General features: G+C 37.2%; 1 protein-coding gene across 1 annotated transcript in view; it reads left to right on the plus strand.

Annotated features, from left to right (window-relative positions):
- The first annotated feature begins 464 nt into the window (after positions 1–464).
- BCHE (butyrylcholinesterase) overlaps positions 465–18,338 on the plus strand; it is a 46,110-nt gene continuing 28,236 nt past the window's right edge. Inside the window, exons 1-2 of the mRNA XM_073359481.1 lie at positions 465–574; positions 4,404–5,928. Of these exons, the coding sequence (XP_073215582.1) occupies positions 4,406–5,928 (1,523 nt within the window). The 5' untranslated portion in view covers positions 465–574; positions 4,404–4,405. The remainder of the gene's footprint in view (positions 575–4,403; positions 5,929–18,338) is intronic.

The following is an 18,338-nucleotide window of genomic DNA, read 5'->3' on the forward strand; positions in this document are numbered from 1 at the left end:
TGTTGCTTGCTAGTATATCTGTATAAAATGTTCTCATTTTCTCTCCTTTCACTATTTGTAGTGGAAATAGCCAATTGACCTGGGCTGGAAAGATATTTTCAATATTTTGCCAGATCATTATAGAAATCTTGAACTTTTGCAAAAGAGAAAAAAATACAAGCAGGAATAGTTCTTCATGAAAGAAAAACAAAAAAAGAAGCAAGATTTATACTTCTACTGTTGTGTTTTGTAGTCTGATTTGTTATAAAGTTGTAGCCTTGTATTAAGGATAATTTTATTTTTCTCTTTCCAATACAATCTAATGCTTGATTTAATCAAAACTGGTATAATTCTGAAGCATTTCTACAACTATACCATTACCCTTTGAACAGATGTCAGATACTAAAGAACAGCTGCCTACAGATCAAGTTGCTGTTGCCAACTCTCGCGAGCTTTCTGACAGAAACAGTTGATTATAATGTCAGTACTGTCCAATTTACAGGCTTAAAGTAGCAGCCGCACACTGCTTTTCACTGAAGTATACAAAGATCTTGACTCTTTTAAAAACTTTGTAGTCTTTGTTATACAAACTGGGGTAAGTGATTCTCTATTTGCATGTTTCTATGCCAGTTAAACTCAATTTGTATGGGGATTCTGATCTTTTAAAATGTTATGCTCTGACCATTTGTTGCTCTGTTGGAGATACTCACTCTGCTCTGCAAATGGAACTGATGGAACAAGTGAGCAGGCATGTGTATCAGACCTTGGTATTATTCAAGGGATTCTGGGCTAAGTAAATTGAACTAAGCAATAAATCATTTATTAATTCAACCATCTTTTCTATTTAAATAGAGATTACGTAGCCTTGTGCATAGATTTCTTGGTTGGGTAAAGATTTGCAAGGAGAGAAAATAATCTTTGAAATAAATTATATTCCCTCACTGAATAAGAATACAAAAGTATATTCTTTTTAATTTTTATTGGATTAAACAAATACAGAAGCAACTTTTTAAAATATACAAATATAGTAAATGACATATCTCTACTTGGTTAAGGGTGGCAGGCTAAAGCAATCTTCTGACCTCCTTTATGCTTGTAGTAATAATCAAGCCATATTTATTTAGCTCAGTGTGTTTTATGTTGCTGACTTTGTTTTAATGCAACATTAAAATTATTACAAAATATAATATTTCACCACCAAGTGCAGTAGCATACCTTTCAATTGCTAGTTTTGTCACTATTAGCAGGAAACATTACTTGAAACTACCATGCTTTCATTTAGCACTGTAGAAGTTTTGTACTTTTCCCAAAGTTTGACTTATTTCATTTGCTCATTAAAATGATCAGATAGTTCATTGGAGAGCCAATTATAACATGTACAGTGTTGAATTTTTTACTTTAACTGTTTCTTTAACATTTGCATTAATAGCTAAAACATTTTAGGATTGTGGATCAAAAGTTCAGGGTCTGTTTTATATTTGCGGATTTTTACTTTTGTCTCTATTAGTTTTTGTGTGTGTGTGTGTGTGTGTGTGTATGTGTATATATATATATATATATATATATGGAGTCTAAAGGTTCTGCATGAACCCCATATTCCTGATGTTCACATCTCCCCTTTATGATTTATAATTATAATTTCACTTTTCTTATGCCTATAATATTACCATTGATTATTTGAATCTTTTACAGTTCCAGATAGCACTTTAAATGCTACATTAAATGCTTGCTTTCAGTGTGACATATTGGATTGTTTTAAAAATTACCCTCCTTATCCAGTTTACTGTATATTGGATAATTGTTGACCTCCTATGCTGCTAGGTCCTTAGCCCAATACCGATGCAATCTCCTGATCACTTAATTCATGAATTAACTTAAAAGTAATACAACCAGGATTTGACTCATGCATAATCCTTAACCCTTATAGAACATTTTTCATTTGTAGCTCTTTAAAGTGCTTTACAAAGATAGGAGCTCTCACTGTAACCTTTGAATGGGTAGGTAAACTGATGTACAAAGCAATAAGTGATATTATTTTACCTAAGGATTGCAGCTTGGTGCAGTAAATCCCTGATTCTGCAAACACTTGAAGTAATTCTATTGGTCTGAGGCTGCTCACACCAGTAAAGTTTAGCATGGGTGTGTTTGCAGGATTCTAGGTAAGTAAATATTAAGGTTTGGTTATTGTTGGATAAAGCACCTGAGCCCTTTATCTTTATGAATCACACTGAGAAGCTTCTACATTCTATTGCTTTATATCTTTTTGCACAATAGATCATCTGTGTACTATAGATTTTTATTTGCTCATGCGTTGAACGCAAGCGTGAAATATTGTCTGTGATAATTTATCTCTCTGAGTTACTTTGATTCTATCTCATATTTAGGAATCACTTTAACAAGAAAGAAGAAAAGGAGTACTTGTGGCACCTTAGAGACTAACCAATTTAGTTGAGCATAAGCTTTCATGGGCTACAGCTCACTTAGCTCAGGAAAGCTCATGCTCAAATAAATTGGTTAGTCTCTAAGGTGCCACAAGGACTCCTTTTCTTTTTGCGATTACAGACTAACACGGCTGCTACTCTGAAACCTGTCATTTAACAAGAAACTTCCCCATTTTTTCTATTCACCCTCAACTTTCCAACAATAAACAAACAAATTAAGTGTTCTTAGATCAAGCATTCAGCTATACTTTCCACAGAAATTAGCCTCACTCCTTGTAAGGAGAGAAGTGCTGCTCATTAACAAAGAATGAACTATTTAAAGTGGCAATGCTGAATACGCTACTTACAACAGGACAGAAGCGGGGGGGGGGGGGGGGGGCGGTAGGAAGAACAAAAAGAGAAGACAAGCTTTGTTGAATATATTCACTGAAGCAGACTATAGGATTGGGCCAAATGAGGGTTTTCTTCTTTTTTGACATTTGGCTTTTGAGAGGAAGAGAACGTTTTTATAACAGAGTTAATAAGTCCAACTTTAAATGACTAAGATCAATGGGGCTACTCACATGCATAAGCACATGATTAAGTACTTTACCTAATCAGGGTCTAAATGCCTAGAATTACCAGCACCTAGAGGCCCCAATCAAGGACTGTACCAAGCACTGCAAAAATAAAGAAAAAATATAGTCCCTGCCCAAATAAATATACAATCTCAGCAAGAACAATAATGTTAATTGTTATGGCGAACAATGTCTATAAAACATTTATTTGTTCATGATTTTGGCATAACTATGTATGTGAATACATACAAGAACTGAAGTTATAGAGTATTACAGACATACAAATCAACTGAAGTACAGACTTATGAAAAATACCTCCAATTCCCAGGCAGTACTGTTCAGTTTATAGCGAAGTTATTTTGATGTTTTGCTATTGCATTTCAACCCGCTTGGGTTCTGTATCATAAATACATGGTTCAATATCTACAGTTTCACATGGTCCCTGAAACAAAAATAGAGATCTGAACACCCCCACAAAATTCTAATTCAAATGAGAGAAGCTGCTTTTTTGGGGTTAATAATGTGTCTGTTTATTTGTGAAGAAATTGGTACATGGGCTGAATTTTGTCCCATAGTTCTAGTAGGAGTTTCCTCGATATCCTTAAGATTGTGCACATTGTTACTAGCTCTCTCTATTTACGGGATAGTATGAATTAGAAAACTAACCACCGCCAGAATAATTTCTAATCATGCATTATGTTTTGCATGATGTTCTTCTCATGTACTACCACCAATTTAAAGGGTAAATATTATGAAAAGGCCTGAAGAGCATATTTTTGTGTGCTAAACCAAATGAAATAGTGTTTGTTCAGTGATTGTGTGTGGGACGAAAACAGATACTCCTTAGCAAAGCAACCTATGTATGGCTACTTCTAGTGACTTTTACTGTGATGCCATACAAGGCACCTGCTGCATTGGGCATATGGCTAATGGTTCATATAGTCACAAACTCACTGGCAATATACTTTCCTCTCTTTCGCCCACCCCTACCTAGCCCTCAACTTCCTACCTCCTTCCATGCTGTGGTGGACAGAACTCTTGTGGAACACTTAGGGGCAGCAAAGTCCATGTGGATCCTCTCCATGTCTATCCCCTCTGTATATAGGGACATCTATGCCAATGTGAGGAGAGAAAGCAGGATTATGATCCAAAAGCATTGTCTGACTCTAGACTATAAAATTTACCTATTGCTGGAAAACCATGTCAGAACGGGGTGAAGTGAGATCGTTACTGAATATGATTCAGCAGCAAGTGTAGCCAAGGACAAGCCATGGCTAAAATCTGCTCTGTTGCTCTGTGCAGCAGAACCACCCCAGTTTCAGTGCCTTTGGGGTCTTCCACATTCCTTCTGCATGCAGCAAGGTTTGGCCCTTGTACTGATACATTAAAATGCATGCTCCTAAACTTCATTTTTATTTTATTTCAGGAATGATGACATGCAGCAATGGGACAAGTGTCTGCACAAGATTTCTGATGTGGTTTCTTCTACTGTATATGTTTGTCAGGAAGGTGCTACCTGAAGACGACATTATAGTTACCACTAAGAAAGGAAAAGTAAGAGGGATTCACTTGCCTGTACTTGGGGGAACTGTGACAGCCTTTCTGGGAATTCCTTATGGAGAGCCACCACTTGGTAGACTACGATTCAAAAAACCAGAGCCCCGCAACAAGTGGACAGAGATTTGGGATGCCACAAAACATGCAAACTCTTGTTATCAGAATATAGATAAAACTTTCCCTGGATTCTCCGGGTCAGAGATGTGGAATCCAAACACTAACCTTAGTGAAGACTGCTTATACCTCAATGTATGGGTTCCTTCTCCAAAACCCAAAAATGCAACTGTCATGGTATGGATTTATGGGGGTGGATTTCAATCAGGGACATCCTCTTTACCTGTCTATGATGGCAAATTTCTGGCACGTGTTGAAAGAGTCATTGTAGTTTCAGTGAACTATAGAACAGGGGCACTAGGATTCTTGGCTTTACCAGGAAACCAGGAAGCTCCAGGAAATGCAGGTTTATTTGATCAAAGGTTAGCACTTCAGTGGGTCCAGGAGAACATAGCCGTCTTTGGTGGCAATTCTAGAAGTGTGACTTTATTTGGAGAGAGTGCCGGGGCTGCTTCCGTTAGCTACCATATCCTTTCTTCCAAAAGCCATCCTCTTTTCACAAGAGCCATCATGCAAAGTGGTTCTGCTAATGCTCCCTGGGCCACACTAACACATTCTGAGGCAAGGAAGAGAACTTTGACTTTAGCTAAATTACTCAGCTGCTCTGGTAGCAATGAGACAGACATAATTCTCTGTCTCCGAAACAAGGATCCCCATGATGTCCTTGAGAATGAAGTTTCTGTTTTAACACACAACTCTCTTTTAAAAATGTATTTCTGTCCCATAGTTGATGGTGACTTTCTCACTGAAATGCCACAAACATTGATCCAGCATGGGCTCTTTAAACAAACCCAACTCTTAGTGGGAGTTAACAAAAATGAAGGGACAGCTTTTCTAGTGTATGGGGCACCTGGTTTCAGCAAAGATAATGATAGCCTGATCAATAAAACAGAATTTCAAGTAGGTTTAAGTCTGTCCTTTCCAGAAGCAAGTGAACTTGGGGTGGAATCAATCATTTTTCACTACACAGACTGGGAAGATGAGCAGAACCCTGACAATTATCGTGATGCTATGGATGACATTATTGGGGATTACAATATCATATGTCCTGTAATGGAGTTCACAAATTTTTTTGCTCAACTAGGAAATAATGTATTCTTCTACTTCTTTGAACATCGGTCCTCAAAACTTGCTTGGCCAGAATGGATGGGAGTAATGCATGGTTATGAGATTGAGTTTGTATTTGGATTACCTCTAGAGAGAAGAGTTAATTATACCAAAGCTGAACAAATCTTGAGTAGATCCATATTGAGATACTGGGCAAGTTTTGCGAAAACTGGGTAAGTTTAACTTTTGCTGGTTGATTTTTATGTCAGATGCACACACTAAAAATACTGATTCTATTGATTGTGTTCTGGAGGCTAGTGAGGACTGTGAAGAAGGATTAATTGTCTAGCTAGCTGGGACTTCTCTTTTATTATTGATAAAAAAAATAGCATCTCAGTCAAATAAAGTGTTGAAATGCAGCTGACAGTATCATATGAGTTTAAGAAAATGTTGTGTACCCTTCAAAGTTGTTAATCATCTGCTGCCCACTTATGGCAGCAGCTGTTGCAAATGAAGGCAAGCATTTCAAGCTTCAAAAACATAATACATACACCTCATACACACTATGGGTGAAATCCTGACCTTATTGAGGTCAATGGCAAAACTCTGGTTGACTTAAGTGTGACTCACCTTGAGATTGAAATTTATCACAAAACCCAAAGAACAAAATTTTATGCGCGGCACTAAGTGGGGCTTGGGGGAGGGAATCCAACCCCCTCAAGCTGTGTACCCAGTTTCTGTTCCAGCATATAGACTGGAATAGTGGCTATAACACCTATTGTCCCCATATGGTGGGGAAAGGTATCTGTATTAGTGGATCTGTGTAAGACTTCTATAGTCGCCATAGAAATATCCTTTAGGTTTGAAGACATTTACACTAACGATAGCAATTAGTAGATCCATACAGAGTTAGTCTTAATGTTATAACTCTAGTGCAGTGGTTTTCAAACTTGGATATGTATATCCCTAGGGGTATGTGAGCTCTCATCAGGGGTATGCGAGAAAAATTCTGTAATGGCAGACAATGGATCACGTCATGCCTTACATACCTTTCTTTTTTTCTGTTTTCATAGGTATATTATGACCCTATCTCAGATGGGTATATATGGTAGACTACATTATTTGAAAGGGGTATGCAGCCTAAAAAGTTTGAAAACCATTGCTTTAGTGGTATGTTGAGAATTGACCTGCCTTCTGGTTACTTTCTCCATATCTACTAAGGAAAAAAAAAAACATCTTGTAAATAGAAAACTGTATCCATGGCAATGCACACTTCAGTATTTAACTTATCCGCACATTAAAAAGAAATCACTTTATCTATATTTTTTTATCCTCACAGTAACTGGCTTCTGACATGGCTATTTCCTTAAACTCATTTATGCCCCGATACAAAACACACTGAGGTCAATAAAAAAATTCCCATTGACTTCAACTTTGGATCATGTCCTAACCATTTTTCATTCATAGATTCATAGCTTACAAGCCAGAGTAGACCACTGTTGTCATCTAGTCTGATCTCATACATAACATATGCCATAGTACTTCCATGAATTAATTTCACTTTGAACTATACCATATAATTTAGAAAAATTGTCCAATCTTGTTTTAAAATTGTCAGTGATGGAGAACCCATCACAACCCTTGGTAAGTTGTTCCATTGGTAAATTAGTCTCACTTCTAAAAATGTCTGCCTTATTTTTAGTCTGAATTTGTCTAGTTTCAATTTCCAGCCATTGGGTCTTGTTTTACCTTTATCTATTAAATTGAAAAGCCTTTTACTATCTATTTTCTGTTCTTCATTTAAATACCTATAGACTATGATCCCCTTAACCTTCTCTTTGTTAAACTAAACAGGCTGTGCTCATGGAGTCTTTCACAATATAGCATATTTTCCCAATCCTTTAATCATGCTAATGACCCTTCTCTGAACTCTCTCCTACTTAGCAACATCCTTTGTGAATTGTTTATATAGTCAAGAATTACATTAGCTCTTTTGGCCATAACATCACATTGGGAGCTCATGTTTAGTTGATTATTCACCATGACCCCATGTCCTTTTCAGAGTCACTGCTTCCCAAGACAGGCCTGCATTCTTTGTTCCAAGGTGTATGTATGACTTTACATTGAATCTGGGACCTTTCTTCTTCATTATTTACCACTCCCCCAATCTTTGTCCTCTGCAAACTGTTAGGACCTTTCCTCTTTGGTCATATTGCTTACTTAGAAACAAATTCATGTTCAGAAACTGTTGCCTCACATTTCTGACCCAAACTATTCTTTTGAGTTGATTATGCGTTTATAAGGTATTTAAGAGGGCAGTATTATTTCATGAATGATAAGAATGGTAAAAATTGATTTGGTGAACTGTATTTAATAGGCCTAGTTTTGTATTCATTTTACATTACACGTTGAGGGGAACTAACAGTCTGTTTAAATGCATCATTCCTTTAACAGATTTTCCGTTTAAGAGGTGTAATTATTTGGCTACATGGATGGAAAAAATAATTCATTTAGCCAGTCTATTCCTTTAGCAGGCTTGAATGGGGGCTTTCTTGATGGTACTTGATGAGCATTATAAAAGGAATTAAGATACTACATATTTGCCATCTCTCTGAATTCTAGCATACACCACAGATAAATAAACTCTTCAAATGAATAGTATTTTAATCTAATTTTTATATTACTGAAAAATTATTTTAATCTAAGAACTCTTTTCATTAGCATTGAGGCAGTACGCTACATGCATTTTAGGCAATAAAATGTGCTTGCATTGAGTAATTTTTTAACGTTGGGCTGCATTTTAGAAAAGGAATGCATTTGATGCTTTACTGTCATTTATGCATTAATTTTTTGCAATAAATTGCTGCTATGGAGCCTATACAGTGAGGTCAGCTAAAACTTGGTAATCCTTTCTGCTTAAGGGTTAAGGGTGGATCCAATATCCATAGCACTCTGAAACCAGTGGAGATCAGACCTTTCAACAGGAATTAAGAAAATGCACTGAATTAGGGATCTCCACTAGATTCTACAGCTTTTACAAACCTATCCTGCAGGAAATTGCAGATAATAACAATGCTGTAGCCACCACAACGATATCTAAAAGTGTAGAAGTTTCAATTTAAATCAAAACATTTATTTCTTTTAAAAATGAGCTTCTCTTTTCATAGAGATTTTGCAGAGCAATATTTAGATATGTGCTTTTGGTATTAGCATAGTTTCAGAGGTATAATACATAGTTTCCTGTTTCTCAATATCTGCTTGGTAAGATGAAGTTACAGAGATAAGGGCACAGTGCAAGCTAAAATTAGGCAACTTAAGGTGTGTGTGTGCAAGTTTAAATTTGTGAAAGACTGTCAGCCAATAGTCTTGTCATCTAGTCTGATTATCATTTGGACTATAATTAGATTAGCTGGTGGATAGTATTTCAAGTGGTTTCCACAGCAAACAGAAAATACTCAGTATCTGCTTCTACCACAAGTACTGAAAACATGACTATTTATGGTAGATAATACATCTATGCAATTCTAATCCCCAGCAAAACAGTCACATTGGTATGTTTTCTACTGAGTTAATCTGTTAGATGTCACTCACTTCATAAACAAACACATGGCTCTAACCAATGTACACTGCCCATAGTTTAGAATAAGTGGATCAAATTGATTCTAAAAATTATCAGGAGTAGAGTATGCCTCCCCTCTTCCTGACATATCTGAACACACGCTACAGATTCATAAAAAATACAAATACTCCTTGCATTTGACATATTGTGCATAGTAAATTCTAGTGCAATAAAAGGGTAAGTATATAGGGGGCAAAAGTGCCTTTGCCATTGAGTACCAGAGGAGAAAACTGGGCCAAAAAGATGAAAATCAGAACGATTATACAGCACAGTTATTACTGCAGGCGTTTGACCTAATATTCTAATGTGCACTAATACCAAAGCATGAGGAAAGAAACAGAAGCCTGCATATGAAAAGAGATATTAAAAACTCAGCAAAAGCTGAAAGTTTTTTTTTTTTTATCTCAATGACTTTACACTTGGAGGTAATTTCGAGGTGGCTCAACTTACCTCAGAAAGGACAGAGTGCTTCATTTAGCCTTCAGTGCTGTGGCTTGTAACTGCATGTTCCTCATGGGTTCTCTTTGAGCTTGCAGTTTGGCCCTATATTTTTCATCCAGACATGAGTGCTGGGATTAAGGGTGTTCATTATGAAACAGGCAGGTTCAATGACCCTAAAGGAGCTGTCTTCCATTCTCAAGAAATACCTGATGTCATGTAAAACCAGAAAAAAAAAGTTATCAACAAAAGACAAATGATTCCTTCAAAACGTACCCTAGTGATATATAAATCCTTGATTCTTTTGTTTGCTAAATAAAATAGGGCTGTCAACTGGCCTGACGTTTTCCAAGACCAATGAATGTTTTACACAAGACAGTTGCTTCAATTTTCCAAGTCTGTAGGCACTTTTATCTAGCAACCTCACTAAAAATAAAGGTGTCAGTCATGACTGGCCACTTTGCCAGGAGACACTCTCAGGGATTAGGATTTTCTGTTTTTTTAATCAGGATGCAGAAAATAGTACTCTTGTTGATGAAAAGACATTAAGAGCCAGAAACAAACCAGTTAGATAATTTTGGCCAAAATATTCAAAGTTGGATGGCTAAAGTTACACACCAAAATTCCTATTTAGGACCCTAAGGAAATGGCCTGATTTTAGGATGCAAATTATATGTTGAGGTACTGATCTTTAGGCACCCAGTTTTGCCTTTCATGCTTTTGAGTGGTACAGGATTGATTGCCCGGGAGACTGAACTCCTCTATTTATCCACAGATGCAATATGAGCCACTGTAGTGCAGACTTCTCTACACTGTATGCCAGTGTACCTCAACCCTGATCTGAAAGGACATCTCTAAGGGTGAGAAAGTAGTTCAGTCAATGGTCTCTCTTATGAGTCTGCCAAGAAGAGCAATAATTGGTGTCCAATAGGGTGAGCTCTTTGTGAACTCTCCTCCATTGAAAATTGCATCAAGACCATAGATTTGCATAATTTTCAATAATCACCCAGGGATCTGTATTTTCCAGTGCTGCTTGACTCAAGGGAATAGAAATCTCATGCTATCAGCTGATTTACTTAGATTTCTTCCATTTTGGGACAAAATCTCCAGGGAATCTTGCAAGACTTCCAGGACTGCAAATGCAATCCAAACCTAAACTCTGATTTGGCCTTCAGCCTGGTACTCAAATCCTAGCCTGAGCCTAATTCAGATCCAATCCAAATGCCTCCTCTTTAGCCCAATTTTGCTAAAAAATAAGAGTTATTTTGAAAATATTTATTTGCTATCTTGCTAAAAATTCAGAATAAATCCATCTTTGAATAGATTCCATGTAATCTGAGTACATTTCTAAATTATCTCACATGATAATGAAAAAGATTTCTCACAACTTCTGATGTCTTCACTATGGTAGTTCAAACAGAAGCCACCATTCTTTACCAAAAAGAGTTAAGTCCAAAGTCTATCTTATAATAAAGTGGCCTCTTTGCTCTTGTGTTGGTAGAATAGGTATCATTTTATATTTTCTTTTTCCTACTACTCAGCCACATCAGTGGTGATTGTGTGAATAGTTGGAGAACAGGATACAGTTTGAGATTAACCCTCTCATACTAGGATGATACTGAATTTTACTGATGAAAAGAATCTTTTGACAGCTGGATTTTTTTTTAATAGAACAATAGCTCTCTGTCATTTTGTTGATACAAATATTGTTCTGTTGTTGTGACCATTTTCCTAGAAATCTTTCCTAAGTGCTTTGCATGAAGATTAAGGGCAAAATTATGACTGCTTTTGTGCAGTATGCTAGGAGTAGGATGAGGGTTTAAAAGGTCTTTTCCTCCAACTGGAGAATCCAGGCAGTATACAATCCTGAGCAATAAGATCATGGAGCAGGCTAGTATGCAGCACAGAGACCACACTATCCTGGGATGTGGCCAGTTGCATTAGCAACATGGACAAGATACCAACCAATTGCATACCTACTAACATCTGATCTCTGAGAGGCAAGTGCATGATACTTATGGGGGAAAAAAACAGGGATAAGGAATGCTATTTTGTATAATCCATTCCCTCAGTACTCCCTGAATTATTCTACCTGCTTCTGGTCTGTGCAAGCACATGACATCAGAGCACCTTTATCTGGCTGCTATGGCTCTCCAACACATTGAGCACTCCAAAGCAAGAAGAGACCAGATAAATATCCTTGGAAAACACTGACTAGGGTATGAATTGGGCAAGGGTCCACAAGAAAATGTTGGTGATGAATAAAGATAACATGGTCTGATATACACTCTGTCTACAGGAGCCACATTCTAATATTCAGTATTTTTGTTTCCTTGGAAAAGCCACAGAGTTATTGGCCTTTATGATGTGACTCGAGTGCTTTTATCTTTCAATAACTATATGCCTTTTATTGTATCTCTGATGTTTTTTCATCTGAAGTTTATTGACAGGTAAACAGTTGTATTTTCCAGCAACCTTTTTGCTTTCAAACTGAATTCTTTTTATTGAAGCAGAAAGTGCAGATACTTAGGAGTGGCCTCTGTTGAACAATATGTCATCAGCACCAGGCTCACAACTAATGCTCTTTAAAGGGCAGAGAAAGGTAAATATTACTAAACTGTCAATAAGATTCCAGTGAATGGAAGTCAAAGCCCTACCTATTTTCTACTTACATTCACTGTCACCTGCAGCTTTTTGCTATTGCATTAGTCATTTCAGCTTTTAATAGGCTGAACTGGAACATTGGGTCAGATTCTTCCATGTTTTTCAAATGCTGTAGTTCACTCAGAGCATTTCTAGTTTCATAAACTTAATTTTAGGGAATATCTTTCTCCACAACTTTGAGCAAGGAGGAGACAACATTGTTTTTGGTTTCCCTAAAAAAAAAAGCCCACTCTCCTGGCTGGAGTAGAGAAAGAGCTTTTGTTTCTTCTTTGTAAAGAAATAAGAAAATAACTGGATTGGGGGAAGATGGTAGCTCCAGAACAAAATCATAATTAATTTATTTTTGTTTTAAATAATATTTCACTTATCCTGACTCAGTTGCTATTGTTTCTATTGTTACTTGGGACCATTTGCAACTGGACCTAGTTCAAACCAGGGTCTGAACCAGGCCTCAGCCAGCCTGAGACTTGAATGGGTACCCCTTTCAAGCCTGCACCTAGCAGAGCTCAGCAGAATGGATTCAGCCAAGTTGTGCTTGATGAAGACCCAGTCAAGTCACCAGTGGAATAAGACTCCTTGAAAAAGTTGGGATCTGGATATTAGGCTCTGTATATCTATCTATGTTCAGACATGAAGACATAGTCAATATGGATTGAGGTTTTTGGTGGGCTTTATCTGGGAGTTTTTCCTGTATGTTTTATTTTAAGTGAGGTCCATGATGACAGACACATTTGTTATTCTCATTTTTCTTTGCCACTTTTGCTGCTCTTCAGAAAGCTTTTGGAAGCAAATGAGTGACACTAACTAGTACTATTAATCATAGTCAGCTGAATGTTCTGCTACCTTCTAGTAAGATGAGGCTTTATTTATCATGGAAAAAAATATATGGCATCCCAAATCAGTTGCTGCTAGGTTATGTCTTTTGCATTCTTTTATTCATTATGTTTATTCAGTGTATTTTTCTAGACACGAGTGAAGGAAAATTGACAAAGAGACAGAAATCAGATGAGACAAAAGCTCAAGTAAGAATGTAGTAGAACATATAAATATAATATTTTAAAGCTTTGAGAAAAATGTCTCCGATAAAAAGAAACTTGCAAACTTTGTCTCACTGTTTTCACAAATGGTTAAACAAATCTTTTGAAGCTTTTTAAAAACAAAACAAAAAAAACAAGCCTTTGAAATATTCACCCCTATGTTTTAGGGGAACCTGTGTGGCTTTGATTGTTAAAGCTCTGAAGGATCTTACATGGTTATTATCGTCTTCCCCGATGTTCCTGTGGTGGACATATGACAAATGTCAGTGCTTTTCTTACCAATTTATCACACTATACTTACAGGGAGTAGTTTCATAACAGTGAGAACAAAAACAGAAGCCTCATCTTGAGTCTAGACAGCAGACTGAACTAAAGATCCAAGACTTTGTTGTGTAGAAAGGAACATATATCGTAGAAAACAGAAAATTTAGGAACTCAGTTTTTACCTTCCCAACACTCTGGACAAAGAGTAGGAAGCTAGCTTGTGGAAACAAACTAAGCATGGGCCATAGATACTAGTGCAATGAGGGCTACATACATTCATAGAAAGATAGACGTATGACTGGGCCCAAGCCACAAAACTCTGATTCAGATATGGATTTGCACAAAATTCAGGGGTGCATGGGCCCAGGATTCAAAGCATATTTAAACATAGCCCAGAGATTGTTGGACTGGAGCTTATGGTTTCAGCCCTTTTCAAAGAAGAAACCCATGCCTTGTCATGAAACCTTCACCTTCTGATCTAGAGCCAAATGTCATGGTCCATATTGGCAGATCGAGCCCTCATGTTGCCTTTTTTCTGCCATATAGATGACAGAAAAATGTAGGTGAGATCAAGGAGTTTGAACCAAATGCAAAATATGGTAGGAAGACAGTGGAGTAATTCACATGTGTTTAGGGATGTATGGGAAGACACATTGTTGGAGCCACGGAAGAGAAAGATGCCTTTAGCAGGCGAGTAGGGAAGCTTCTTCTGGTGTATGGCTTCTGATGGCACAAAGAATTAATTAAATATTGGGTAAGTGATGCAGCCACTCCATCAGATCAGCAGCACCCGGAGACATAAATCACATCCATCCATCATCAAGATGATAAAGAGAGCAGTCCATAACCAAATGGCATACTGTTTGTTCTTGAGCTCCACAGAGGCAGAACAGGGAGATGAAGAAGCTGCAATGGTAAAGATGTAAGTTAAACCACCCATGACCAGAATGAATCCTGTTTTAATGAAGAAGGATCTTTTGGTTCATATGGTTGCTCTGAAGCAGTCCCAAATGGCATGCCAAAAGTTCCATCTCTTCCATTTCTTTAATTTGGCCACTGCAATCTTTAGCCCTGCTACCACCATTAAAATGGGACATTGCTGAGAGTGTGGGAGGTTAACAAATGTATGCTGAGAGATGGAAAATGGAGTGTCAACAGTGGTGAAAACAAGATCTGGCAATAACTCAGTACCCCAGCGGGATGACTGAAAGTATGAGACTGCTTGAGGTCATAAAGGCAGAATGGATTGGCAGCACTTGTCCAATCAAGAAGTGTTTTGCCACCAGGAGAGTCAGTGGCATTATCAACGTTTATGTGAGAGGTACTGAACTCTCCACACACTACTGCAGGAAGGTAAGCAAGGAGGCTGGAAAGGATGTGGCCACAATAATTAAGACAAAAGATGACTAAGGTATGGGCAAGACTTTTAGCAATGGGTAAAGTTGTTCAAAACTAGGAAATTTCCTTTCCTCAATTTCCTCAAGTCTGACATTTCAAAATTAAGTTTTCATTCCAAATTGGAAAGAAAACAAAAAAAAAATAAAAATTTCCCATGAAATGAAATTTCCAAACTAATTTTGCTTCAGATCTGTAGAAATGTTCTGAGTTTGACTATTTTATATTATAATATAAAGTAACATTTTGAAATGAAAAACTTGAAATGTTTCATTTCAATCTTATCAAAAAATCTTAATTTCAATGTGTTTTTAAAGGAAATTTCATTAAAATTGACACATTTCCTTGGAAATTTTCAGTTTCAACTAAAAGAATTTTCTATCAGAAAAACATTCCATTAGGAAAAAATTTCACCCACTCTGGTAATGGGAAGAGAGACAAAAAGATAGACTGTGACAAGATTATACAAGAAGAAATATTAGATACATATATATATCTATATATAAATTGTGGGAGCAGAAGGAGAGTGAGAGTTAAAAAGATGAGACTCTATAAGTTTGGGAGATGCACAGCTGTCCATCTGGGTTGAGAAAGGAGGAAATGAAGAAGAGTTAGAAGGAAAGACAAGGACATACAGAAGGAGCTATCTGACAGACTGCAGGTGTGAGATTGGACAGAAATGGAGAGCAATATTTCAACCATCTTCATAATATGGTTGAAACTCTTGGTGTCAATGAGATGATCTAAAGAGAGATTGTTCAGCAAGGAGGAGACAGAAGAAAGAACCCTGTGGGATACCAAGAGACAGAGAGGATGAGAAGACACATTAAGTCATAAAGGAAGGACAAGAACTAGGATAGCACAGTATCACCAAAGTGTAAGGGGAAAGGAGCTGGAAGAGGAGAGTGATCAGTGGTGTTGCAAGCAGCAGACAGATTAAAGATAATAAGGACACAGAATCACCCCTATCGTTTAGCTAGTGCAAGACACTAGTCACCTTAGTCAGGTGGCTTTGGTCAAGTCAAGAGGGCAGAAGCCAGACTGGAAGGGAACATGATTTAGGGGAGAGGAATCCTTGGCAATGTGAGGCATACTGGAGCCATTTTATAATTCCAGAAAGAGAATGGGAGGAGGAAGCCCTTATAAATATGTTTATTAGGTACTGAAGCACAAAGAGGAAAATCTAATTTATTCCTACCCTCTCCTCTCCATATCCTATAGAGATAGTCCCAATTTTGGGGTCTTTTTCTTATATAGACTCCTATTACCCCCCACCCCATCCCGATTTTTAACATTTGCTGTCTGATCACCCTACCACGTCCTGGCTATGGAACATCCATAATACGGTCTCTTTTTCCACGTGACTCATTTTAGAGCCACAAACAAATCTGTGGAAATCATGCTTTCTTCACAGATAGTTCATAAACAAAATTATGGACTACGCCTAACAAATACATTGTTTATTATAAACAGTTGGTTCCACTTTATTCAGGAGTCTTTTAAATGACTCGGCATCATTCAACATCAGTACTGATGTCCACACATATTGTTATATTAAAAAGCAGTAATGGGAACCACTGTTTACCTATTTGGTACGTTGGGCTCTAGTACATCATGCATGAAGCCAATAACTGGAGACACACGTTTGGCAGTCATCTGAGGTTCTGGCTTGCAAACTGACAAGCTGTCATAGAATTTCAAAACTGAAAACAGGAATATTTGGCTTAGTCATTTTATTTCAAATGGGGCAGGGTTACAAAATGTTTAGACTAGCTTAATATCATCTCCAACATAAATAAAAGGTACACATTTTTTCCCATATGTACAGAAAATCAGACTCAGAAAATAGAAGTTTTGTTTTTGACAAGAGATGGGTCAAATCATTGCTGAAAAAGTTTGCACACTTCCAAATGGTAAATCAGAGCTTCATTTAAAAACTGTGTAAGCATCATAGTGAACAATCAAATGAAGTAACAGACTAGCAACTAAAAATACAATATAACACTTTGTCTTGAATTGTGCCACTCAGTGCTGTATATATGATGGTCCCATCTAACAAAATGTAAAACCCATTGCAGTAAGTAAAGAGTCTCTCCCTAATGAAGACAGGCCAAAGATGGTTTTGTGATTAAAGCATTGGACTGAGACTCAGGAGATGTAGGTTCCATTCTTGATTATGCTGTGGGATCTTTGTGTGACCTTGTGCACATCACTTTGTCTCTCTGTGCCTCTGTTCCCCATCTCTAAGATTATAAAAAATAGTAAAAAGAAAAGGAGTACTTGTGGCACCTTAGAGACTAACCAATTTATTTGAGCATAAGCTTTCGTGAGCTACATTTCGTGAGCTTATGCTCAAATAAATTGGTTAGTCTCTAAGGTGCCACAAGTACTCCTTTTCTTTTTGTGAATACAGACTAACACGGCTGTTACTCTGAAACCTGTCATAAAAAATAGTGTTTGTCAGGTGTTCAGATACCAAAATGAGGGGAGCTATATAAAACTTACAGGTAGATAGTAGATAGTAAATATACTGAACCACTTTGGAAGACATCAGGATTCATCACAATCTTGCCTATGTGGAAAAAGTATAGGCCCATGAAAAGTCAAAGAGCGAATCAAGTTGGTGGGCGTGACTGCCCCACTTGCCCCAAAGTAAAGGACGCCCCAGGGGCAGAGGGACACACTTTTTCACATGATTGACTTCTCTTTGTATTTGTGAAGGATGGGAATTGCATAAATATATATTTATGTGTATGTGCAAATTGTGACCACATTAAGATCTGTGCATGTCTAAGATGGTGCACACTTAAGTTTTTCACATACACTTTTGGAGATGTACTAGGGAGCGGAAAGCATGGGTCCAACATTAGTACTTAGTTTCATTAGACCATAACTTTCTACAACAGCATTTTTAGAGAAGAACCAAATTGTGTTGCTCTTTCGTGTGAACATCTACCTGTAATCAGTGTTAATCGAGGGTAAAATCCTAATTTTATAGACCCTGGTCTTCTGCCATAGACACAACTTAAGTTCAAAAATGTTCTGCTTTCCATTTTTGTATGACTGGACAATGCCATGTGAGTTTAGCTCATAAGAGACTGAAACTGCAGAGGAAATTTTTTGCAAACCATTATTTTTCTGGATAATCCTAGCATTTTTAACTGAAATCCTGATGAGAAACATGAGGAACAGAAACCTGCACATTTCAATTCACTCACAAACACAA

Source organism: Lepidochelys kempii, chromosome 9, assembly GCF_965140285.1.
Source record: "Lepidochelys kempii isolate rLepKem1 chromosome 9, rLepKem1.hap1, whole genome shotgun sequence".
In the NCBI taxonomy this organism is placed as follows: domain Eukaryota; kingdom Metazoa; phylum Chordata; order Testudines; family Cheloniidae; genus Lepidochelys; species Lepidochelys kempii.